The 27,960-nt window shown below is 37.2% G+C and overlaps 1 protein-coding gene across 1 annotated transcript in view; it reads right to left on the bottom strand.

Annotated features, from left to right (window-relative positions):
- LOC142152875 (protocadherin gamma-B7-like) overlaps positions 1 to 27,438 on the bottom strand; it is a 420,392-nt gene extending 392,954 nt beyond the window's left edge. The window contains exon 1 of the mRNA XM_075209932.1: positions 27,364 to 27,438. Within this exon, the coding sequence (XP_075066033.1) occupies positions 27,364 to 27,423 (60 nt within the window). The 5' untranslated portion in view covers positions 27,424 to 27,438. The remainder of the gene's footprint in view (positions 1 to 27,363) is intronic.
- Positions 27,439 to 27,960: the final 522 nt, after the last annotated feature.

Raw genomic sequence — 27,960 nt, 5'->3', positions numbered from 1 at the left:
ACATTTGGATTTGGTTTCAGAAAACTGAAATCACTTTCATTTGAATCCAGAGCAACACAAACATCATATGAAAGTGGAAAAGGCAAACTTGCAGTACTGTATCTGGAAAATAACTGAGGATCCATCTGAGAATATATGTTTGGATTTATTGTGCTGAAGCTTGTTGGAGGTTCATCTTTCCTGCATTTTGACAGAACAGCCAAAATTACTGTCAACATGAAAAAGAAAGTAATCAGTGCTAAGGCGATAACTAAATAAAATTGTACATTTGACTGTGTCTCTCCATTTGCTGGTTTACTGTTTAGTTCAGGAATAACATGTTGAAAATCCTCAGCAGCAACAAGATTTAATGTAACAGTGGCTGAGAGTGAGGGCTCACCATTGTCCTTCACTAAGACTACAAGTCTCTGTCTTAAGTTGTCCTTCTCTTGAAAGATACGTGATGTTCTGATTTCACCAGTTTTATGACCAATAGTAAAATAGAAGGGTTCTGATGCTTGTATAAAATTATAAGAAAGCCAACCATTGTGTCCAGAATCAGCATCAACTGCCACCACTTTTGTTACTAGATAACCTTGTTCAGAAGCCAATGGAACCATTTCAAACACATTCTCACTTTCTGGTGAAGGATAAAGAATTTTGGGTGTATTGTCATTCTGATCTACTACAGAAATCGTTAGGGTTGTATTCGTGCTCAGGGATGGTAATCCATTGTCTTTAGCTATTATCTGTATACGAAATTCTTTCTGTTTCTCATAATCAAATGATCGTTGTGCATAGAGAACACCAGTGACTGGGTTAATGGACAAAAAGGAGAATATCGGGAATTTTTCCATATCTGAGTTAACAATGGAATATGTGATCTTACCATTTTCTTCTGTATCAGGATCTGTAGCTTGTACAGTAGAAATTGAGCCTCCAGGCAAATTATTTTCTGTAATGTAAGCAACATAATGACTCTTCTGGAACACAGGTGGGTTATCATTTACATCTGATATTATCAAACTAATGTTACTTATTGTGGACAGTGGTGGAGATCCTTTATCAGTGGCTACTATAGAAATATTATAACAAGATGTTTTTTCTCTGTCCATAGCATTTGCTGAAACAATTTTATAATAATGTCCAGATGATGATAATAATTTAAATGGTAATACATCTTTAATCTCACAGACAACATCACCATTTTCTTCTGAGTCTTTATCATGGATGTTAATCAGAGCAATTACAGTACCTGGTAATGAATCTTCAGAGATTGGAGAAGAGAAGGAATTGAGGGTTATTTCAGGTGCATTATCATTCATGTCTATTATTTGGACCACCACTTTGGCATGAGAAACTAGGCCGCCTCCATCCTGTGCTTGAACAGACATTTCATAAGTTTTTGTTTTTTCAAAATCCACATTTCCTTTAGTCTTTATTTCTCCGCTGTTGGAGTCAATTCCAAAAACATTCAATGCATCTTCAGAAATGTCGCTGAATGAATATGTTATTTCAGCATTTGTGCCTTCATCATTATCATTTGCTTTCACAGAAACAACGAGTGTGTTGAGTGGTATATTTTCATTTAGTGTAACTTTATACACCTCTTGAGTAAATATAGGAAAATTATCATTGACATCAGCGACAGAAATCTTGACTTGCACAGTACCAGCAAGTGTTGGATTACCTCCATCTGATGCTGTTAGTATTAGTTCATAATAACTCTGGCTTTCACGATCTAGAGATTTTTCTAAAACAATTTCAGGATATTTGGTGCCATCAGAATTTGTTTTTTCCCCCAATGTAAAATATTGGTTATCACTGAGCAAATATGATATTATTGAGTTTGTACCTAAATCAGGGTCTCTGGCATTTTGTAATGCAAATCGTGCACCTGGTGAAGTCCATTCAAGAATATCTAATTTAATGGTATCAAGATAAAATTTTGGAACATTATCATTTATATCTTGAATTTCAACCTTGACATTAAAAACATTTAAAGGATTTTCTACCAGTACATCAAAGGTTAGAAAACAGGTATCTGTTGCAGCACATAATGTCTCTCTGTCTATTCTGTCTTTTATGTACAGATTTCCATTGTCTAATTGAACAGAAAAATATTTCTCTGAGACATGAGAAACAAGACGAAATTGTCTATCAGAAAGTTCCTTAATATTAAATCCCAAATCCTTTGCTAAGTTACCAACGAATGAACCTTTTCTCATTTCCTCAACAATGGAATAATGAATCTGAGCAGAAACTGAATGACACAGCCAAGAAAATAAGAAGTAAAATGCTACTTGCCATCCTTTGTATGCCTTTGCTTGATGAGTCTTCATGTTTTCGTTCTTTATCTCAAAAGTATCAATTCAGAATTCCTATGAGCCAGAAGCTTTGCAATCCAGAAGAAGAATTTAGATTAGTAAATGCCTTGCTGTTTTACTATTTTCTTGATCATGTTGCTGTGACTCTTCATGTTATCCATCAAAAACGCTGTGTCCAAGATAAAATCTAAAGTTCTGCTACCCAACTGGAAGAAATTACATTTTATAGTAGATTTTTTTAAGAATGTAAGCTAATATATCTGGAGTGTAAGGAAGTAACAATGGCTTCTTTTCTTCATACAGATCTGCAGTGTCTGAGGATACCAGTGAATTCTATTTTTATGTAATTCCCTCAACTTATTGGTAAACAGCGGCGCTCTGAGGTATAAATGTGGAATTGCAGCAGAAATATTTGTATAATTTTTATTACCTAGAGCTCAGAAATAAACTAAATGAAATGTTTCTGAATGAGAAGCTTTATATGATTGAACCTTTTAAAACATCTATGCTTGTGATATTTAATTAAGATTTCAATTATTTCTTCTCTATCACACAAAATTAACCAAGCAACACAATGCATTATATTTAAAATTGTTTAAAATGTATCAATATTTATTAATAAAATGCAATCAACTTTGTCAAACTATATGTTTTTGTCATAGACAAGAATGAAACAATATAGTAAATACTGATATAACTGAAAAGTGTTATGAATCCATGTTCTGTGCTCTGAATCTCTTTTTTTAAAATGAAAATGGTAAAAGATGAAATACCTCTTTCTTTCTTTTCTGAGTGTGAATATTCTTGATTGAAGATCATAGCAATTTCTAAAAAAATAATCATATTGCACAATGTATGCAATTACTATTTTTCTCTTTTTTTATCAATGAAGTTTTAATGTTGTTAAAGTTTGAATGTCTTATATTTTTTATTAGAGAAACATGACTCTAGTGTCCATTTTTTTCAAAAGGAAAGTTCTTGCCAGATAACTCGAATTCTTAACCCTTTTTTTACACACAGTTTCAAACACTACTGATTCTGTACTATTTCTTCATATTCCATCATTAAATTACTAATAATGTCTCCAAACAGAAACTAGTGCAACTATGCACTTGGCAATCAACCTGCCTATATGTTAAAATATAGTTGGTCCATTGATTAAAACTAGAGATGCTCGGGCTTGGTTTTCTGAAAACCGAGCCCACCTGAACTTAGGGGATCCAAGTAGGCTCACGAGCCGGCTCGGTACTTTTGCGCGTTCTCGGATCTGAATTAAGGCAAAACGTCATTGTTACGTGGTCGGATCTCGCGGTTTTTGAATTCCATAAGTGCCTCCCTCTCCAGGAGATCCAGTGCCATTGCTCCCACAGAAACAGGGGTAGCTGTTCTTGTCACTCTCCATTCTCCAGTGACATTACTCAGTGACATTGCTCATACAGAAACAGCAGTGTTCTTGTCACTTGACAAAAATTGACTGGATATTAATGTTATTGAGGTTAATAATAATGTAGGAACAAAAAAAAAGACAAATTATGTGATTTTAGCAAAAAAAAGTAGGGATTTTAGAAAAAAAATAGATCCAAAACCAAAACACACGAGGGCGGTTTTGCCAAAACCAAAACCAAAACACGAAGTTAATCCAGATTCAAAACTAAAACATGGGGGTCAGTGAACATCTCTACTTAAAACACACTCTTATGCATCTTGCAGCAGTTCCTCATTGCTTATAAGATTGTAAGTTATAGCAAGTACAACCCTCTCTCCATTTATCTCATGTTATATTCCTGTACTATATATCACAGAGTAAAATCCTTTCAGAATAAAAATGAATACTGACAGAAAATCAACAAAAACAATATACTAAAATTCTTTAGAATGTATTAAAATATTTAAAAACATAATTTGTGTATTTTGTTAATAGGCCTAAAAAATGGCTGATTGCAAGACTCTACACACACTGTATAGTAAGACAAATGCCTAATAACATTGTTGCATGTCAGAATTGCTGTACAATTTTATGTAGATGAAACAATGTAACAGACAGCAAAGACCTGTCACTAAAGCATCTTTTTAAAACTGTAGCACTGCTTTAAGAAGTCTAATAAAGTTGAATTGCTCCACTCCACCAGGGTTCACCATTGTCCTTCACTAAGACTACTAGTCTTTGCCTAACTTTTCCCTTCTCTTGAAAGATATGTGATGTTGTAATTTCACCAGTATTATGACCAATGGTAAAAAAGGGATCTGATGTTTGCATAAATGGTAAGAATGCCAGCCATTGTATCCAGAGTCAGCATAAACTGCCACCACTTTTGTTACTAGATAACCTTTGTTGAAGTCGTATAATTGGATGAACGAAAGTATATTGGTTTAATATTGTATACGCACACACACACTCGCATTACAACATTTAGTTATTTATATAATTCATATTCATATTGGTTTCGTTACACTGTAATTTATGAGCAGATAGTATTTGGTTTATCAGTAGTATATATATATATATATATATATATAATGATTATACGTACACTTCAGTGATATTCAAGGTTCAGGTTATAGGAAAGGTATCCTGCCTAGTGTCATATTGAAGCCCTATTCATCAGCAGCTGTCCGGTGCAGTAGGCGAAGAGATCGCACATTGCATACTTTAGTTATTGGTATTAGGGAATAAACCTTTGTATGATGCTGGCTATGAAAGGAGCAGACCCCCTGGAGAGACGACCCCCACCTTTGGATTCCTTAGATTGAATCAGCCTATGACCTGTTTACCCTGGACCCACCCAACGTCTGGACCTATAGAAACAATCTATTTCATCTCTATTGTTCACTATGTAACACTGTACTGTATATAATCATAGCTGCACTCCCCCTGGCCCTCAGTCAACTCTGACACAGTATTCTAAACAGATATACTGTCCACTGGGTCCCGTGGTTTGCGCAGCGAGCGCATGCGATAGCATCGGTATGTATTTATTTATCTATTGGTATTGGCTGTACTGTACTGTATCATAATATAATAATGTATTGAATTGTTGACTATTTACATCTGCTAAAATAAATCACTTTGTGCTTTGGAAACACATACAATTAATTGGGCAATGCTTATTTGAAAACGATAGAATTACTTTAATAATTTGGGGGCTCGAAGGTGAGTTACGTTACCGGCAGGTATGCAACGCTTACGGTATTCGGTTCCTCAACAAAGGGTGGATTGGCGGACGTGTCGCATAACAGGAAAGAACGCAATGTGTTTAAGACCTGTGCTTCACTTTGTGTTGCGAAACCGAATGTCCGTTGTTGCATAGACTGAAGGAACGCTAATTAGAATCTAGGGACAAGAAAGAAAAAATGTTTCTTTTTATTGTCATTTTGCGTTTTAAAGGGTATAGCATTGCATAGAGTATGTGTATTTCCTGCATTGAGTATGTGTACTTCCGGTAATATTTCCACGTGGTTAAACAATCGTTTTGATATTTATTATATGCATAGTATAATCACTTGTGAAAGCCTCTGAGACATTATTACTATTGTTGGGAACTTTTGATTTTCTGCGCAGAAAAGGTGTATAGTGTGTGATTTTGTAACGTAGATACACTATTTTATTGTCGATTGTGCTCAGTTGCTGTATGACGAGGCAGGTTGCCCAACTTAAGGAAGGTAGACAGGGCAGGTATACCGAATGCAAAAAACAAAGGAGGGTTTTCGCAAAGCGCTACCAATAGTTCGCAAGGTTTGCTAATAACTAGTATTAGTAGGCGGTGCGATCTAACCGCACGACAACCGTGAGTGCGAATTGGGGAAGCAGCTAGGAGGAATTATATTGGAAAGGCTGGTTGATTGTATCGACTTTGTTCTCCCAGTTATAATAAACTCAACAGATTTTTGTGGTTTAGCCAGGGTTATGAGGAGCTGATAGACCTTGGGTCCCGCAGTGATATTTTCTGTGTTAGGGGTCCTTTTGTTTGTTTTGTCTAATGTTGTAAAATGCTTGTTTTCCTAATCGCTGGCCGATGGTAAAGAATGGAAATGTTTGTTTTGTTTGCTGTTTTGAGATAACTATCTTGTTTCCCTCCTACAGATAAAGGGTACACGAAAGAAATATAGACTTAGTGTTTACAAGGGTGGGATAGAGAAATAGGAAAAATCACTCTTGAAAGACAAAGTAACAATAGACAATTGGAACACTCTTTGTTTTAAGCTGCAGTGTCTCATGATAATTTGTTTGGCTGAGAATCATTGTCCAACAATGAAGTACGTACATACTTTGCTCCAAAATATCGTTTTATGTATCTCAGATGAGTCATCAACAGTTAATTTTTCCATTTCTCTATCATAAGTTAGGAAAGTCCGTTGAGAAGGTATGTAGTTAATGTGATACCGAGTTCTTAATGAACAAATGATGGACGACACTGGATTGCACGGTTAAGACCCCCTAGTCAAGTATGGGGAGGGGTCATAGTTAGCAAATAGCTAAGGGGATTAGTGGAATGAATACAGCCATTTTCCCATAGAGTCCAATCCAGCTGTCATTTGTGTTGTAAAATCTCCCTTTCTGCATGTATGTTTGTATTCAAATCTTTGTATTCCCATTATTCATTGCTTTCTTATTTCTCATTCTTTACACAAATGCTAGTACCCCTCTATCTTTCTCTTTCTTTCTCTCTCTCTCTCTCTCTCTCTCTCTCTCTTTCTCTCTCTTTCTCTCTGCTCTGGTAGAGATAAAATCAGACACAGTCTCATCAATGGGGCTAAGACATATTTTTATTTTTTACATAAGACAAATTCAGAGATACACACACTATATTGACATGAGTTACAGAAACAGTCAGGGGTTTTGTTTTCATGTGTATAGAAACTGCTGATTTTAAGCAGAAAGGTTCTGTTGTGGAAATACTATTCATGTTTTATAGATTGCATATCTGTTTCGGTTTTTTTTGTTTTTGTTTTGGTTCGTGCCTCCTGTACAAAAATGTGCCTTTATATGGATGCACAAAGGGTGGGGAGGACAGGAGGACAGAAGAATGCTAGAGGTTAAGCATACAGATATGCATCTCTGTATAGAACATTGGAGTAGGATTTGTGCCACAAGATACGACATAATGTGAAGCCCTAGAAAATGTAGAATTTTCGTGTTTTATATTTTTTTTTACTGTTAGACAGACATGTACTGGATACTGTTATATTTGAAGAAAGTGCTATAGAAGTAGACCCCTTTGCCTTTCCCACTTAGTCAAGTAGCTGAATGTGAGGTACTGAGAATAGCATGTGAGTTGGCAGAGGGAAAATCGATTGATATACATTGGTCTTCAGCATTTTTCTAGTCTAGGGGGGCGAGGTTGAGGTGACTGAGAAATCGTTTTATAGCAATACCAGCACATGATTAGGACACTACATAAAGGACTTTATAACAGTGACACAGTTACCAACTGAAGTAGCTGCTAGTAAAGTCCACACTTACACACACGACCATACATGGCTGTCACATCAGGGCGAACATAGCTGTCAAATAGACAGCAGGGTTTTACATGACAGTTAAGAAATCTATGTTTTGTTTTGTTTTTCGTTGTATTGTTTTAGTTTTAAAATGTGAACACACACACACACAAACATGCACACATACACATATTGGTTAATATATGAAGATTTGTGTTACCTGAGGAATAAACTGTCTGGAAGGTGAAGAGATGTGGTGAGGAGTCTGGTGGACTCTGGAAAGATGGACAAGGTAGACCAATAGAGCCATCCCATATCCCTCCTGCTGATGGGTTTTCCTCCAGGTAAAACAAATACACGTCATCCAATTACCACCATGCAGGATCCTCAAGTATACACTGGTGTACCAATGAAATATGTCTGGGTAAAGGTATATTGAAATGTGTCTAATGTATTACTGTGTCATACTCAAAGCTTTTGTTATTCAATGTGATAGTCCTAGAGTTATAATAGATGATAGGGGTTTTCATGTTATTGATAATAGAGGTATAATGTATGAGTAGTGGTAACAAATCACATACTTTCAATTAGCCATAAACTATTGTAAACATAAAGTAGTGGTACTCGGTAGAACGAATTGAATAGAATAAGAGTTGGAACTTGATTGAAGTGACTGATAGCTTTGGCCACTAGTCCTTTCCCGCTACCAAAAGATCACTCCTGGGCAGACTCTTAACCTGTCAGTTTTTTTTAAATGTTCTTGACCCCTTGTGAGATGAGATTGTAACTGGGAGGCTAGGTTAGACCTTGAGAGAAGGTAAATAGTGAGACAGCAACCGAGAACATCCAAAACACTGTTTCCTGAAAAGTCACACTAACTGTCAGGATGTTGGATCGGGAGAGTAAGTTGTGGAGCAGTAATTTCTTAGGCTCAGGGTATTTGACAGACAGGTACCAGGTGTAGGCTACCAGCATCACGGCTTCAAGGGTAGCAGAGACACACTGGTGCCCATTCCACCCACTGCAGAGGGGCCAACACTCAGAGAAGGGTCCAAGGGCACTCATGAGTCTGTTCTGGAAGGCCTCGAATGCAGTTAGTAGCACCTGAGCCAAAGGCTAAGACAGTTGTCCAGCATGAAGTTGTAGTTTTTCCGGTTTTGTGTTCTCTCATTTCATTCTCTTCTCAGGCTGGATAATTCTTTTGATTATTAGCAGGTGACAGAGGCTGGTTCAGGTAATGTTAAGGAGGTATTGGGGATGAAGGAGAAGTTAGTAGCATAATCAGGGCCGGATTAAGACATTGTAGGCCCCTGGGCTAGGAATACTGTGAGGCCCCCATTTGTCAAGCAATTTATGCCCAGTCCGATATTGGGGGGGCCCCCCCAGTAATATCGTATTGGGCATGTCTACCTTCTCACAATCTAACCCTAATTTTTCCACCACATCTTAAACCTAACCTCCTCCTACCTCATCACAACCTAATTCTAACCTATTCCTACCTCCTTTTAGCCTAACCCTATGCTCTTACCTACTCAAAGCTCCCCCATGGAACCACTAAACTGCAAATGAATGAACCCCAACTTCAAATGAATCTGCAGCCTAAGCCTAACCCTAACCAAGTACAATCCCAGTGTGTTTCATGGCTCTAAGGCCTGCGGAAGAGAATATATTCACAAAGTTCACTTGTTTTTCTGGATAACAGGTCAAGTGCAATATATATATATATATATATATATATATATATAGATATATATTCATATATTCTAACCTTGTGCTTTTCCTCTGACTTTTCTCTCCTTGTGGTGTTTGTCACTTCTCCAAATGGCTGTCACACCAGTCTATTTACTCTTTACCATCAGTGTTCCAAAAATGTCTGGGCTGTTTAACCAAAATGGTTCATGGGTTACAATAAAATCAGTATACCCTGCAATCTATCTAATCCGACCAAGCTTCTATGCTTGTGTTATTTTATGCATGGATTTCCTATTTCACTATATAGAAAGTGACCATTAAATATCTGCAAACATTTTAAAAATCCAGGGAACATCAAAACACACTCTCACTGTCACTATCACGCACTTTTTTGATTAGTTTGCTAACTACTTACCTGTGCTGGCGCTGCTCAGCTTCATGATGCAGGAGGCATCTGTCTGGGCTGAAGCTAAGGAAGTCACGCGAGAGCCTCTGCAGTCCACTCTCTGTGACAGGCAGCCTCCTTATTCGCTGCCAGGACAGCGTCACTGCCGGATCCGCCTCTTCAGGTCAAACCAAATACGAGAGATTTTGCCAATCACCCACCACCATCCCCCGCGCAGCCGGAAAACAAATTAAAAAAAAAAATGTACTGAAAACACATGAGGCAGTGTATGGATGGCCAATCTGTCCGCCCCCAACCCGATGAAGAAAAATCCGACGTTTTTATTTTTTTAAAAAAATACATTTTAAAATATCTAGGGCCCCCCAGCTGCCCAAGGCCCCTGGGCTGTAGCCCAGAAAGCCCTTTTGTTAATCCGGCCCTGAGCATAATCGGTCCAGCCAATTACTCTATTCAATTCAGGGGTAAAGAAAAATTTGGAAACCCTGGAGCTTGGAGGAAGTGCGAGGGGCTATTGTCTGAGTAGCATTACGCCCCATAGTTAAAAAAGAGATACACCCAGCGATGCCAGTCCAGTAATATTCGGACTTGAGCAGGCATCCTTGAGAATGATTATCATGCTTGGGAGGGTAAGGTTGTAGACCAAACAAAGTGCTAGGCGTGCTCTCACATACCTCAGTGATTATATCAAGTAGGACGAGTTCTCTTCCCACTAAATATTCTGGAGGTACCCGAACTATGGGTGGGAGGTCACTAGGGAAAAAAGTACGACACCTAGGTCCCTTAGTCTGAAGTCTCCCAATGCTTTGCAAGCCGATCACTGTTAAATCTGAGTATCGGGAGACTGGGAAGAATGAACAGACAATAGCCCGCCCACAAGTGTTGATGAAAAAAAACTGATGACATTATTAGAATTGTGTATATTAACGCAAGCTGAAGGAGATTGTATATGACATTATTGATAGACATAGGGTGATGCTATTGATGAACATGAAGTGTTTAAATGTATTCTGAGCTTAAAGACATGCGTTGGACAGATGAACCTGTTAAACTTGAAGAACTGTAGTGGAGTATTCTGTATAGCTGATACATGTTCTATTGTATCTTGTACCTTTCCAAATAATGTATTACGTGTTTTATTGCACCCTTGAAGGGCATACAAAAGGTTATCTCCAAGCTCCAGAAATGTACGGTCTATAGTTAAAGAAGAAATCGTTTTGAGGATTAAGACTCTCTTATGATAACTAGTTTAGATCTACAAACAGCGTGGTCATACCCCAAGGGGGATTTGCATTACATAGCAATGAAACGTGGTACTGAGATCCTGCATATAACATCTTTAAGGTGATAGTTTATTATACTATCAAAGGGTGGAACTGTCAAAGTCGTATAATTGGATGAACGAAAGTATATTGGTTTAATATTGTTTTGCCGTGCGATTGCAATCCGTACGCCGCGTCACACGTGGCGTGGTGCGATCGCACGGTAAAATACGCACGCACACACTCGCATTACAACATTTAGTTATTTATATAATTAATATTCATATTGGTTTCGTTACACTGTAATTTATGAGCAGATAGTATTTGGTTTATTAGTAGTATATATATATATATATATATATATATATATATATATAATGATTATACGTACACTTCAGTGATATTCAAGGTTCAGGTTATAGGAAAGGTATCATGCCTAGTGTCATATTGAAGCCCTATTCATCAGCAGCTGTTCGGTGCAGTCGGCGAAGAGATCGCACATTGCATACTTTAGTTATTGATATTAGGGAGTAAACCTTTGTATGATGCTGGCTATGAAAGGAGCAGACCCCCTGGAGAGACGACCCCCACCTTTGGATTCCTTAGTTTGAATCAGCCTATGACCTGTTTACCCTGGACCCACCCAACGTCTGGACCTATAGAAACAATCTACGTCATCTCTATTGTTCACTATGTAACACTGTACTGTATATAATCATAGCTGCACTCCCCCTGGCCCTCAGTCAACTCTGACACAGTATTCTAAAGAGATATACTGTCCACTGGGTCCCGTGGTTTGCGCAGCGAGCGCATGCGATAGCATCGGTATGTATTTATTTATCTATTGGTATTGGCTGTACTGTACTGTATCATAATATAATAATGTATTGAATTGTTGACTATTTACATCTGCTAAAATAAATCACTTTGTGCTTTGGAAACACATACAATTAATTGGGCAATGCTTATTTGAAAACAATAGAATTACTTTAATACCTTGTTCAGAAGCCAATGGGACCATTTCAATCACAATCTCACTTTCTGGTGAAGGATATAGAGTTTTGGGTTTACTGTCATTTTGATCTACAAATCTTCAGAGTTATATTAGTGCTCAGGGATGGCCTTGTCCGTGGCAATTATCTAGAAGCAAAATGCTTACTGGTCTTCATGGTCAAATGATCAATGTGCATAGAGAAATCCGGTGACTGGGTTAATGGACAAAAATAGTATACAGGAACTTTCTCCATATGTGAGTTAACAATGGGATATGTGAATTTGTCATTTTCTTCTGTAGCATGTATGCTTTAAATTGAGCCTTCAAGTTATTTTCTGTGATATAAGCAACATAATTACTCTTCTGAAACATCAAATCTGATTCTTCAGAGATTGGAGAAGAAAGGGAATTTATTGTCATATGTGCCTATTAATTGGACCACCACATTGGCATGAGAAACTAGGCCACCTCCATCCTTTATTTCATAAGTTTTTGTTATTTCTAAATCCACAATTCCTTTAGTTTTCATTTCTCCAGTGTTGGAATCAATTCCAAAAACATTCATTGCATCTTCAGGAATGTTGCTGAATGAATATGTTATTTTAGCATTTGAGCCTTCATCCTTTACAATTGCTATACCTATAACAATAAGTGTGTTGTGCGGTATATTTACATTTAGTGTAACTTTATACACCTCTTGAGTAAATATAGGAAAATTATCATTGCCATCAGTGATAGAAATTTTGACTTGTACAGTGTCAGTGAAATTTGGATTACCTCCACCGGATGGTGTTAGGATAAATTCATAACTACTATGGGTTTCATAATCCAGGGGATTTTCCAAAATAATTTCAGAATATCTGATGCCATCAGAATTATTTTTTTCACCCAATGTAAATTATTGGTTGTCACTCAGCATATACGATGTTATTGAATTTGTACCTAAATCAGGGTCTTTGGCATTTTGTAACAAAATTTTGCACCTGGTTAGGTCCATTCAAGAAGATCTAGTCTGATGATTTCAATATAAAATTTGGAACATAATAATTTATATCTTGAATTTTAACCTTAACATTGAAAACATTTTAAAAAATGTCTTCCAATACATCAAAGGCTAGAAAACAGGGATCTGTTGCAGCACATAATGTTTCTCTGTCTATTCTGTCTTTTATGTACAGATTTCTATTGTATATTTGAGCAGAAAAATATTTCTCTGAGACATGAGAAGCAAGAGAAATTGTCTATCAGAGAAAAGTTCCTTAATATTAAATCCCAAATCCTTTGCTAAGTTAACAATAAATGAACCTTTTTTCTTTCCTACAACAATGGAATAACAAATTTGTGCAGAGCCTAAATGACAAAACCCAGAAATTAAGAAGTAAAATGCTACTTGCCATCCTTTGTATGCCTTTGCCTGATGGGTCTTCATTTTATCCTTCTGTATATATAAATAAAGTTTTCCTATGTGCCACACATTTTGCAACCCAGAAGATGCTGTTTTACTATTTTTTTGATCATTTTTCTTATTCATATTGCCCACAACTGCTATGAGTCACAATGGATGTTTTCTTCATACAGATCTGCAGTGTCTGACTATAACAGTAAACTCAATTTTTACTGCATGTACCTCAATTTTTTGGTAAACATTGGCACTCTAAAGTATAAAGTGGAATTGCAGCAGATCTGATTTTTTTGCATAACCTCTAACTCAGAAATAAAATAAATTATATTATTCTGAATGTTATATGTTTCAAACAATGGAGAACATTGATGCTAATGAGATTTGTTGATTGGGGATTCATTTATTTACTCTCTATAAAACAAATCAAGTGAATAATACAATGTATTAAAGAGGGATAACATGCAATAGTTATTATTAAGCTAATATTAGTTGTGCATAATCATATGCTATTGTTATGGACAAGAATGAAACAATATAGTCAAAGTAAAAATTATGAAAACTCTAGGGGATAAATGTATTAAGTTGCGATTCTATTAAATCACTGATATTCAGCGACTTTGCCAGCATAGTTTAAAATGGCAATGTGTTTAAAGGTAAGTTTTGCCTTTAAACGCATTGCTGTTTTAATTTATGCCTACAAAGTCGCTGAATATCGGCGAATTTCTAGAATCGCTACTTCATACATTTACCCCTAGCTATTCATTCCATCTACTATATTACTGATGGAAAACTATGTAAACCACTTTGATAATATAAATAAGAAGTGATATCTTTCCTTGCTCTCTGATTTGAATCTCTTATTTAATGTATAAGGTCAATATGAAATGCAAATTGCAATTTCCTTCTTTGCATGAGTCTGAATATCAAAGAAAGGTTTCAGGCAATTGTATAACATTACTATTTCTACCATTGTTTATATTGAAATGTTTTGCTTTCAAATTATTGACAGCTAAACTGAATTTTATTCTCATTTGAAAACAATATACATATTTCTACATTACTTTTTGCAATTTGATAAATAAACGGAGAACAGTAATCGCTTCACAAATAATGTATGGCACATAAACTGTTCAACAAACAGCTGTCCCAATGAAAATGTTAAAAAAAAAACACGATTGTTGTTATAAATATGGTGTACGTGAGACAAAATAAATAGCAATCAGATTTGTTAAGGTGGACATAGTGCCTAACATTGGAGGAATACTGAGAGTTTGTGAAAAGACAGCATTCTATCTGACAATAAACAAGTATGATGGGCATAGTGTGGCTGACAAAAGTGGCACATTGTGAAGATGCAAAAACTGGGACAGTTGGATGGCAACAGAGGTTACTTTTTTGTTATTAAGGTGTATAATATGAGTGATACCCGTTAGGCACTAAATGGCTTGCAAATTAAGGGAGTTGCTTGTTTGAAAATAGAGTATAATTCGTTTGCCACATTGCACATGAGATGAGTAGGTCTTACATTTGCCTAGTGGCTTAAATGCTACATATATTTGTTGATGGCAGAAGCAGTTTCTCTGAGGCAGAAACAACTGTGGTTAATTACAGAAAGTGAGGGAAGATTACCTGTGGTATGTTATTGCCTTACTATAAGATGGACACATGTTAACATAATGAAAGCGCAACACAAGAATATGAATTGAGACAGAGGACCAATGCTTTAACATAGCTTTAGTAATCAGTCATCCTGTTTGTTACTATGCAATCACAGAAAAAAATGATTTTGTCTAGCCAATCCTGGTTGAATATGTAGATATACAGTAGTTGCATGGTGGAGAATTATGAAATAAAGTTTTAGACAAGAGTTTAACATATTCTTAAGGTTAAGTGGTAGTGTGTGGATTGAACTAATGAAGCAAAGATCAAGGAGCAAAAGGAATTTGACAAGCTTCACTGAAGAGATGAAATTTCAATGAATAGTTAAAGATTTATGGAATGTGGGGAGATAGTCTTAAATAGCCTTCTCCAATGTATAGGTGCTGCATCAGAAAACCTTGGAGGTGACAATTTGGAAATTGAAATGAAAACATATAATCATAAGGATTTTTATTTTAATTCTATAATTAATAGAAGCCATCTAACAATGGAAATAATTACTATAGATCATATTACAATGTTATAAGTTGGCCTTTATAAGTATATAAATCTCATTAGAAATGTAAGCCAAGAAAATACTTTCACTCTCACAATTCATGCACAGTATTTATATGTAAATCCACATCAGCCCAAAGAGAACTTTTCAAATCTAACCAAATCTGTAAAACAAGCAGTTAAAACCAGGTGACTCAATAGGTAGATTGAATGATGAAAATTATAAAAAGATTACTCCCAATGGACACAAAACATGTACACAATTTGACTCTAACCAAACAAAATAATATATTATAGAATAAAATTTACTTTTATGACAGGCCAAACAATTTCACATTTCACATTTTCCATTTTCTACTGAGACTACCCAAGAACCTGGAAAAATACAGCTTTTTCATATGCTTGCATTCATCCCATACGGGGATACATACAGACACAAAAGAGTTTATTAATATACTATAACATGAAACTGGGGACTTTAATTATATTATGAAAACTCCAGGGGGCAAATGTATTAATTCCGATTTCCGGAAAATTTAAAGCGGCCATGGCTTTTAAAGGCAAGTTTGCTCTCTAAATTATTGATGGGAAATTATGTAAACCACTTTTTAGACACTTCTGGAGAACTGCCATCTATATTAATACATTTCAAAATTTGAATATTCTAAATATTTAAAATATTAATATGTTCCATATACTATCAAACAGTACCCCCGGTGTAGCAACTTATTTCAGTCATGGTCACCAGGTTCTCAGCAAGCTATGCTACCCATATGTGGGTTATTTTGAGCAAAATATCAATCTGGGTTTTGTGTGAATTTGGTGCTCTGGGAATATTATATTGATGACTTAATTGTTGTTTGTACAGCAATAGAATCTGAATGTTATACATTCTATGAACAGATTAGTGAAAATGCTTCAAATATAACTTTTATACTTGTTTTTGCTATCTCTTTTTTAGAATTTATGTAGACGAATAAAATTATTAACAGAATCAAATAAAAGCAAGTTAACACAAATAGTCAAATACTGTCCTTTTGATAACTGGCTTTATAAAAATGCCAGAAATATCTAGAATTTTTCTTTCAAATGTTCCTATCATATTACAATTAAACCTCCTAAAAACTGTACATCAAACACTTGGCTGCATTATAATAAACCAGAGAGTTCCAATCCAAACAAGACAACCTAGATTTAATTCTTTGATTTCTCTCTACCACTAACGTAAAATTTAGCCATTGGTCTCAAGAGTGCATAAGGAAAGGACTGTGTTTCCACTGCCTACAGAAGGAATTAAAAAAGGATTAACCAAACATTGCTGGACCCAGAGCTGAGTACAAGTAAAAGGCAGCATAGGAACATGGCCCCCAGAGTCACATAATCCCCAGTCTATCACCTCTGGTCCACAGTGTACAGTTCCACTAAAAATAAGGGGGCTAGAGGAAATCACAGCACTAGAAGATTCTGGGGCTGCCACTTCAGTTTTACAATCTAAACTATAACCATGCAATTTAATCTCCTCTACAGTGGTGCCAGCTACAGGGTTAGATAGTCAGATACAGCTGTTATATAAGACAATGCCCCTGCATGCACACGTGACACCCTAGTAATAGACACACAGTTTCTAGTGTCTGATAGTTGCCCCATGAACCTACTAGAAACTGATCTATTATTGGCCCTTAATGCTACAATACAATATAAAAATGGGGAGTTAACTTATATGCCCACACCAGGCAGCTTAGGGCTCCTTGTCTTTGACACTGTAGAACTCTTTATGACAGTTAACTTACTTAATGCAAAACAAGAGGTGGATTTAAAGTTTATCTGTCAGTAAGTTAATTCTGACCTATGTGCCAAGGATAAAATGGATGTAGGCATTATGCCAGTACAAGCCATGCAAATTAATTTGAAACCGGGGGTACAACCAGTAAAGGTTAAATAGTACGCCTAAGACCAGATCAAACGGCAGCAATAAGCAAACAGATAGGGGACTACTTAAAGGCTAGTGTACTTAAGGAATGCTGTTCCAGCTGGAACTCACCCCTTTTCCCAGTAAAGAAAAAGTCCCCTAATACAGATGGGACACCATCTTCCAGAATGGTACATGATCTAAGGGAAATTAACAAACGTATAATCCTACACTCCCCTACTGTACCTAATCCACACACAATGTTCCTTGCTTTTACACACCAAGACAGACAATACACTTGGACAAGATTTCCACAAGGTGGCGCAAGCAGCCCAAGTGAATATCCAAAAGCCATGGCTCTGGTATTAAAAGATTGGTTGCCAAGTCATGCTTCTACTGTAGTCATACAGTATGTAGATGGCCTTTTACTATGTGCAGATACACATGACACCTGCATGCAAGACTCAATTTCACTTTTGCAGTTCCTACATGACAAAAATTGTAAGGTCTCAAAACACAAGTTACAACCAGTACTACAATGAGTAGGAAAGTGGTGATACAAACAGTTAAAACACCTAAAACCTTGAAGGAACTAAAGGCATTCCTAGGCCTATTAACATATTGCAGAGAATGGTTTCCAGCAGCATCCCCCAAACTGCTATTATTATATGAAGTCTTGAAAGGACTGACACAACAGGGCCCCATCACAATCACGGAAACACAGCAAGGTGTTTCAACAGCTGAAGCAGGACATACTTAATGCCCCAGCACTTGCCCTACCAGATTATGACATGCCCTTCACATTATTTTGTCATGAGGTTAGTGCACATGCACAAGGGGTAATGACACAAATGCATGGCTGCAAGGAAAAAACACTCGCATATTACTCCACACAGTTGGGTGCTGCCCGCATAAAAGCAGTAGCTGCAGCTGCCCTAGTGCTCGAAAAAAAATACAGATATTGTACTAGGACACCCAGTTACCTTAATGGTACCAAATGCTGTGACAGAAATTCTAAATAAAGTACAAACAAAACATCTGTCAGCGGCCAGACTCACTAATTATGAAGTTGGGCTCCTCAACACCAAGCAATGTCATCTTAAAACATTGCACAGTGTTGAATCCTGCTACATTACTTCCACAGGATTCAAAAGATGGGAGGATAGCTCAAGATTCCCCTAGGGATCTAGAGGAATCTCAGCTTAAACAAGAAACTATAAACTCACCAATTTTTTATGAACATAACTGCTTAGAGTTAATGAGACAAGAGTCTTTGGGTATATCTGACTTCAAAGACATAACACAACCAGATGCAGACATCACCCTTTTTGTAGATGGCTCACGCTACTACATAGACAGTGCCCCTCACACAGGATGTACCGTAACCACACACACAGAAGTAATAACTCAACAGACTATTCCAAGTTATATGTCGGTACAAGAAGTGATGAAGTCACTTTGTGATGAAACGCGTTGGTCCCCAATTGGAAAATGACACGTAATAGACCACGCCCCCTCTGACGCTGCGGAGTTTCCCCGGGCTATCTGAAGCCCAGCTGGTTTGATCGTGGGTGGGATATAGCAGCTGGAGATTGCCGTTTGAACGAGGGAACGTATGAACTGAAAGATACCTTTACATGAGCGTTTCTAGTTTTCAAAATGTGAGTGTTTTTTAACCCTATGTTTAAGTCGAATAAATGGAGAAACGTACAACACCATGAGTTTTCTCTCTGTTCTCTCCCCATGTGTACTTTGGTAAGGAGAACAACAAGGCTTTGAGAGGAGTAAAAGTACATTGTGGTGGTGCTTTTTGAAGCAAGTGGACATACTTTTCAAATACTGTATGGAATAGAAGGGGTCATATTGTTGCAAATTCATTATCTGTAATATCGGTATAGGTGGAACTAGAAAATTTACAACTATATTGACTTTGGGACTGATTTTTCCTTTGCATTTTCAATCCTTGTGTTTCTCTACCCTTCTCCCCTTTCTGCGCCCATCCTTTGTTATTTTTATACTTTCTAAAAGTTCGAACACTTAAATGCATATACACTAAAAGTAAACATTTACACTGATTCAAGGTATGCATTTGGAATTGTGCATGACTATGGTCCCATATGAAAGAGTAGGGATTTTATGGGATCAGCAGGTAAACCAGTTAAGCATGCTGAATATATTAGAGCACTGTTCACCGCATTCCAACTCCCTCTAAGTTATCAGTGATATAGGTGAAGGCACATACAAGAGACACTACCCCCGAACCTGCGGGAAATAGACTGGTAGACCAGGCCACATGAGAACCCACCATAGCCAAAGTACCCCAAGGGAAGTCTATTCACATGGTGACCCCGACCCCAATTTTGACCATACCACACTCCAAATTATGCAGAGACAAGCATCAGAGATTGAGAAAAAGGCTTAGGCAAAATACTGAGCACTAGAAGTGCAAGGAGAATGGCGTAAAGGTCAGCGTTTGTGTCTACCAAAAGCACTTTATCCCATTATTGACAATACTCATGGGAAAGTGCATCTGGGGAAAGATGCTATGGTTGTAGTCACCAATAATTTATGGATAGCACCAGGATTTGCCTAAGCAGCATAGGCGTTAGTGGCAGGATGCCTAATCTGTGCACAAAACAACCCAGGTAAGTCTGTACCAACTCCATAGAAAAGCACACCCTAGACAGTATCCTTTTCAAAGGATACAGATACACTTTGTACAAGTTCCCAAATGCTCAGGCTATGAGAATGTGCTTGTCTGTGTCAACCTCTGTAGTCACTGGCTGGATGCATGGCCATGCAGGAAAGCAAATGCCAAAACAATAGCCAAGAAAATTATGAGTGAAGTGATATGCGGATATGGGGTACCAGAAGTCATTGAAAGTGACAGGGGGAGGCATTTCATGAATTGCTAAAAAACATGGAAATCATTTCTGCCTTCCACACCCCTTATCGGTCCCAGAGTTCTGGGTGCTGTAAAGCTTAGAAAATAAGGCAATAAAACACGAATGTGCCTAGACCACTGACAGATACAGGGCATAAACGGAAAATACAACAATGAGGAAGGTATTGAAACCTGTCTTTCAACAAGCAACCATAGCCTTTCTGCTATAGTTTTCATTCTCACTGGTACTTGGCCTTTTCAGCCACCAGAAGATATTTACATCATATACAGTTAGGTCCATAAATATTGGGACATTGACACAATTCTCATATTTTGGGCTCTATACACCACCACAATGGATCTGAAATTAAACAAATAAGATGCGTTTTAACTGAAGACTTTCAGCTTTAATTTGAGGGTATTTACATCCAAATCAGGTGAACGGTGTAGGAATTACAACGGTTTCTATATGTGCCTCCCACTTTTTAAGGGACCAAAAGTAATGGGACAAACTAAACAATCATACAGCAAACTTTCACTTTTTAATAATTTGTTGCAAATCCTTTGCAGTCAATTACAGCCTGAAGTCTGGAACGCATAGACATCACCAGATGCTGGGTTTCATCCCTGGTAATGCTCTGCAAGGCCTCTACTACAAATGTCTTCAGTTCCTGCTTGATCTTGGGGCATTCTCCCTTCAGTTTTGTCTTCATCAAGTGAAATGCATGCTCAATTGGATTCCGGTCAGGTGATTGACTTGGCCATTGCATAACATTCCTGATGTTAGCCTTAAAAAACTCTTTGGTTGCTTTTGCAGTATGCTTCGGGTCATTGTCCATCTGCACTGTGAAGCGCCGTCCAATGAGTTCTGGAGCATTTGATTGAATATGAGCAGATAATATTGCCCAAAAAACACTTCAGAATTCATCCTGCTGCTTTTGTCAGCAGTCACATCATCAATAAATACAAGGGAACCAGTTCCATTGGCAGCCATACATGCCCACACCATGACACTACCACCACCATGCTTCACTGATGAGGTGGTATGTTTTGGCTCATGAGCAGTTCCTTTCCTTCTCCATACTCTTCTCTTCCCATCACTGTGGTACAAGTTGATCTTTGTCTCATCTGTCCATAGGATGTTCCAGAACTGTAATGGCTTTTTAGATGTTGTTTGCCAAACTCTAATCTGGTCTTCCTGTTTTTGTGGCTCACAAATGGTTTACATCTTGTGGTGAACCCTCTATATTCACTCTTGTGAAGTCTTCTCTTGATTGTTGACTTTGACACATATGCACTTCCATCCTGGAGAGTGTTCTTGATTTGGCCAACTGTTGTGAAAGGGTTTTTCTTCACCAGGTAAAAAATTATTCTGTCATCCACCACAGTTGTTTTCCGTGGTCTTCCGGGTCTTTTGGTGTTGCTGAGCTCTCCGGTGCATTCTTTCTTTTTAAGAATGTTCCAAACATTTGATTTGACCACACCTAATGTTTTTGCTATCTCTCTGATGGGTTTGTTTTGATTTTTCAGCCTAATGATGGCTTGCTTCACTGATAGTGACAGCTCTTTGGATCTCATATTGAGAGTTGACAGCAACAGATTCCAAATGCAAATGTCACACCTAGAATCAACTCCAGACCATTTACCTGTTTAATTGATGATGAAATAATGAGGGAATAGCCCACACATGTCCATGAAATAGCTTTGGAGTCGATTGTCCCATTACTTTTGGTCCCTTAAAAAGTGGGAGACACATATAGAAACCATTGTAATTCCTACACCGTTCACCTGATTTGGATGTAAATACCCTCAAATTAAAGCTGAAAGTCTGCAGTTAAAGCACATCTTGTTTGTTTCATTTCAGATCCATTGTGGTGATGTATAGAGCCCAAAATATGAGAATTGTGTCAATGTCCCAATATTTATGGACCTGACTGTATGGGAAGAAAGCTTATAAATGGTTGCTGTTTGGGTACATAGGAACATATACATTTGCTAGATTCACTGCACAGACTGTATTAATGCCACATAAAGAACTGAAGGTCCTAACCTCGGGAAAATCAAGTCCTGTGCATCATTACTGACAGAAAGTACAAAGACCTATTTCACACAGGCTTTTGGATGAAAGTAGGATTGTCAGTAGGAAACATTTTCACACTGGGCACCACAGGGACAGCTCACACTCTTAAGCAAATTAGGGATCTGTCACAGCTATTAGACAACATTACTGAAATTTATGATGAAACGTTCAGATATGTGGGTTCAGAGTTGAAAATGATGCATAAGGAGCTTGCCCAGCATCAATTGATTTGGATTATCTTACAGCACAGACAGGTGGATATTGTCTGACCCATTTCACACACACAGGATCTGTCTGCTGCACCTATTTTACTGATAATAGCACTTCAGATCCGGAAGATGTTATCATAACGTATGGATGAGATTAGGGAACTTAAGGAAATGATTTCTGAGGAACATACAAAGCTAGGGTGGTGTCAGTGGCCTATATTGGCTCAATCCCACCAATTGGTTTGGAGGGATAGGTCAATGGATATTTAGCATATTATCGCTAATTGCAAAAGGCTTATTTATCTTATTATTGTTCTATGTAGTAGTAAAGCTTGTAATATGGTTGATAAAGAAGTTACTAACACTTAAATGTTGTTCTTTTAAGAAACAAAATGACGGCACCAGAACCTCCAGAGGCTCTTATGATTGCAGATATAGGTGAAGATCTGACGTCAGAACAAACTAGCGAATTCCAGATGCTGCAACTATCTGAGGGACCACTTGGGTGTACCGTCTGTGAGAAACTATTGCAACCAGCAGAGAAAAGGACATTCAGCGGGTGCAAGATGATTGTCAACTCTTTGATCATTTATTAATACCAGGTAGGAAAGGGATCATGGACTTGATATTTAGTGGGGGATGGGTTGATCAATTTATTCAGTTTTAGACATCCCTATGTTTATGTCCTGTTAGAATGGTGTATGTGTATAAGTACCCATTAAAAGCGACAGCAAGAATGTGATCTCTGACAAATAAAAGGATAGGAAATGATAAATGGGATTATGCTGAGCTGAGGACATCTGGTTACCTGTCAGTCATTTTGTCCTTTCACAGTTTGTAGCAGTTATTCATTATTAGCTTGTTGCTTGCAAGGAGCTGCGCCCACGGCCCTAATTATATAGCTGAAAGGAGAAAAACCACCACCCCCCCCCCCCACCAGGGATGAAGGCTCGAAGGTCTTGGATCCAACAGTGTGTACTAACACATAGGGCTAGATTTACTAAGCTGCGGGTTTGAAAAAGTGGGGATGTTGCCTATAGCAACCAATCAGATTCTAGCTTTCATTTATTTAGTACCTTCTACAAAATGACAGCTAGAATCTGATTGGTTGCCATAGGCAACATCCCCACTTTTTCAAACCCACAGCTTAGTAAATCTAGCCCATAGTGTAGTTAAAGTAATTTCACTAGTTTGACTTGTACATAAATTTAAAATTCTTGCCCTGTTATCATTTCAAATCTAATAATAATTTCCAACAGAAAGCAAGAATGTTTTATGTATTGAAATGAAAATGCCATATTTGGTTTTCTTTTCATTTGCATAATTTCCTCCAGCAAAATAATCAGGTTGCATCACTGGGACCTCCATCATTCCCATGACACTCCATACCCCAAGAAGAGTGGAATCACCAGACATAACTGCAATTTATATACATTTTGAATACTGGTCACACTTCATCTCTCTGTTACAGCTATTACTTAGTAGCCGGGATGCTATGTTTCTCTGCTTCTGAGCCACAATGCTAATTGCAAAGGTTCACACTTACTCTCTCTGTTCTGTCTATTGCTTAGCAGCAGGGATGCTATGTTTCTCTGCCTCTGAGCAGCCACGCTAATTGCGATGGCTCACACTTACTCTCTCTGTTGCGGCTATTGCTTAGCATCAGGGATCCTATGTTTCTCTGCCTCTGAGCCACCATGCTAATCGCAATGGCTCACACTGCTTCTATGTCCTGGCTCTTGCTATAAGCAGCCGGGACACTGTTTTGCCTCTTTCATTCAGACGGCTTGCTAGACCACCAGGATGCTCTGTTCAGTGATTGCAGTCATGTGACTGAAATCACCAATTACTGGGGGGGGGGGGGGCTCGCTTCCAATAAAGCATCCTGATTGGCCCTCATTAGCTTAAATAACAGCGCAGGCTTAGCCTCCCTGCCAGTTATAGCATTCTTGCACTGTTATATACGTGAATCTGCTGTGTTGATAAACCTGAGGTTCTGATTGACTGCCTGTTACCTGACCAAGCTTGTTCCTGGATTCCCCTTGTCTGCTGCTTGTCTTGTCCCTTGGCTTTGTTTTTGGACCCTTCTTGCTCACTACCCACCCTGACCTTTTGGCTTGGCCTTGATATACCTATTTATTGCCTGCCCTCGAACCTCTGCATCACAACTCTGTGCATCACCTTGTGTACTATTCTCCTGGTCTCCATACATCATCGCTACCTGGTTCCTGAGATGATCTTTTACTACTCTGAGTACAAGTCCTGGGCGCACCCGAGTACCTGTGAGAATATTTCTCTCTACAGGAAAAGTGGCTTGCTATAGGTGAAGACCTCTGTTATGTCCTGTCCTAAAATTTTATCCAGGTTTCCAGTGGGAGCCGTAACAGTTTGTGAAGGTTCAATATTATTATGTTTCATTGTTACCTTAAATTGATGGTCACTATCACTATATACAGTACATGTATATAAAATATTTACTGTGCAAAAAGATGTGTCTATTCTTAAATGTGATTTACATATTTATATTATCCATATATTTATTACATACTATTTATTATATTTATGTACTGCATTCATACAAAAATATTATTTAAATAAATAGTAGAAGTTCATTTCATTGTATGGACACCTTAATTTACTTGATATAAGAACACTTTATAAGGGGATTAGGGCCACTTTCTTTTGCTTCTCATATCTCTATTTGAGAATTTAAAGCTGATGGGAGCATTTGCCTGGGTTATTCACTATCCAGTCATATACTTCAAGCTTCCTGGACAGCAATGTCTAAAGAAGTCACTTGTTGGTGCATGACATATTAGAAGTGGTTCAATAGGAAAACATTTTATGCTACAAAACCAATAAGCATATTATTTATTATTAAAACAGTTATAGTAACCATGATAACTTACCCCTAATACAATATAAGATGAGTCCTTCATTTAGAGATTCAGTTCCAGTTCTTGTGTATTCAGTATCAATGAGACTGGCTACTTGGACATTTAGATTGGTTTTAGAAATGGATAACCACAGTCATTTGAATCCAGAGCAACACAAGCACCATAAGAATGTTAAAGTGAAAATAAGCAGTGCTTTATAAGGAAAATAACTGTGGAGCAACTTGAGGATATATATATTTTTATGTATAAGGTTAAATGGTTTAAGTGGTTTAAGTTTTTTGCATTTTTATATTACTTCCAAAATCACAGATAAAACAGCAAAATAAAGAAATTAGAGCAAGAGCTGTATAATTATTATTATCCTTTATTTATATAGTACCAACATATTACATAGCTCTTTAAATTAAGGAGATTATGATACAAATATAAAACATATAACTACGTGAAACAGATGGTAAAAATAATCCTGCCCAAATGAGCTTACAATCTAATAGGTGTGTGGTAATAATTGATATATAAGGTAGTGGATTAAAGATTGTAACTGGTGGCAAGGAACGTTTGTGTAGCTACTGTAAAGTAGACATATTATCAGACGCCAGTATTACTGGTGGTGTGGTATGGTTGGAATAAGGATAGACAGTGGATGCTAGGCACATAAATGATGAACCAGTTACTGTTGAATTGTCAGATAGTCAGCTGCTTGCAACCATTACTGCCCTTCCCCATTTTGCTCAACTGAGCCTTCCTCTTCTGGTTCTGGAAAAGGTTTTTCTCTTGTGCTGTATGAGCACTCTTGTGGTCAACCGACAGCTCAAAGTAGCGGTGTGTCTGGTATTTTTCTTTGGCATCATACTTGCTGCTGGACACAGAGCCAGAAGACTTGTTCCCTATGTTCGCAAACATTGTGGTGGCAGCTGCTGTCACCAAGTAACCCGAGGAGATCAGAGATGTAGTGACAACTTTATAGTAGCCACCAGACAATTTAAATGACAATGAATCTTTAATGTTACAGATGATTTCACCATTTACTTCTGAGTCTTGATTATATTATTCAGTGCCTGATAGGGAGCATTATTAGTATATTATGTGATAGCTTTAATAGTTATTTAAGGTGAATTGTCATTTTCCTTTACTACTCGTATGATGACTTTTGCATCTGAAGTGAAGCCTTCACTATTTGTAATTGTTCCAAAATCTCATACACATTGGCCCATTCTTTCATTTTAATTTCCCCACTATTTAGATAATTAATAAGCACATGTTGAAGAATGCTGCCTAAAAAGTAAGTGATTTGTGAATTCAGTAGGTTATCTCTATTACTGTTTTTTTACACTATAACTGGAGCAATGACTGGAAGAATGTTCTTTTTTTAATATCTTTATAGATATCTTGTGTGAAGTTATCACTAACATCATCAAAAAACATATTTAGTTCAATGGTTCCAGGCAGCTCTAATGTTACAAGACTGCTTAAAAGAACCTTAGAGCATAAAATTATTATTAAACAAATTTATATTCATTACAAAGCTTTTAACTACCATTTCAAACTTGTTTTAGCCAGACTTCTGACCCTGAAAGTATTGTTGACAAATCACTGATGATGCCAATTGATGTTCCCACTCCATTGAAGAAGCTAATTGAAAAAATGTTGGGTTTGCATGGAAGAGAGATAGCGTGTCCTATTGGGGATTTGGCTTCCAGTAAAACGTTCGAGAAATTGCCTCTGTACTACTTACCACGGATGAGTAAGATGTGACGACAGCCAGCCTACCAAGATTATCAGCTATGGGACCCATGGTTTTGACCCTAAAGCACATATTCATATGTAAGTTATCCTAATTAATGCAAATTATTACAGTGGGTTATAGAACATTTGTGTTGTTTGTGCGAAGTTATTAAATAAGAAACACATCATCCAAAATGATAATCTTAACCAAGGTAGAGCCATTGCGTACAAGATTTCCTTCATTAAGGGCGGGGGGAATTAAATCATATCATAACTTTGTATTACATAATCTAATGTCTTTTTGTGTAAATTCTGCATGTATTTTGCCATCTGTATTAGATTTTTCTCCTAAAACAAAATAATTATATCAAGTGTATATTTTTGAGTAAAAAAAAATGGTGCTCCTGGTGAAGTCAATTTAAAAATATGTACCTTGAACCTTTAAAAAAACAACAAAAAAAATAGGAGCATTATCATTTATTTCTTGAATTTCTACTTTCACATTGAAAACATTTAAAATATTTCTATTAAGCATCAAAGGGAAGAAAACAGTGTACATATGTTTCTGTTTCTGTATGTGTCTATTACTTCCTAAACAAGTTTGCAT

This window comes from Mixophyes fleayi, chromosome 4, assembly GCF_038048845.1.
Source record: "Mixophyes fleayi isolate aMixFle1 chromosome 4, aMixFle1.hap1, whole genome shotgun sequence".
NCBI lineage: Eukaryota > Metazoa > Chordata > Amphibia > Anura > Limnodynastidae > Mixophyes > Mixophyes fleayi.
This window is presented reverse-complemented; position numbering and strand designations above follow the sequence as displayed.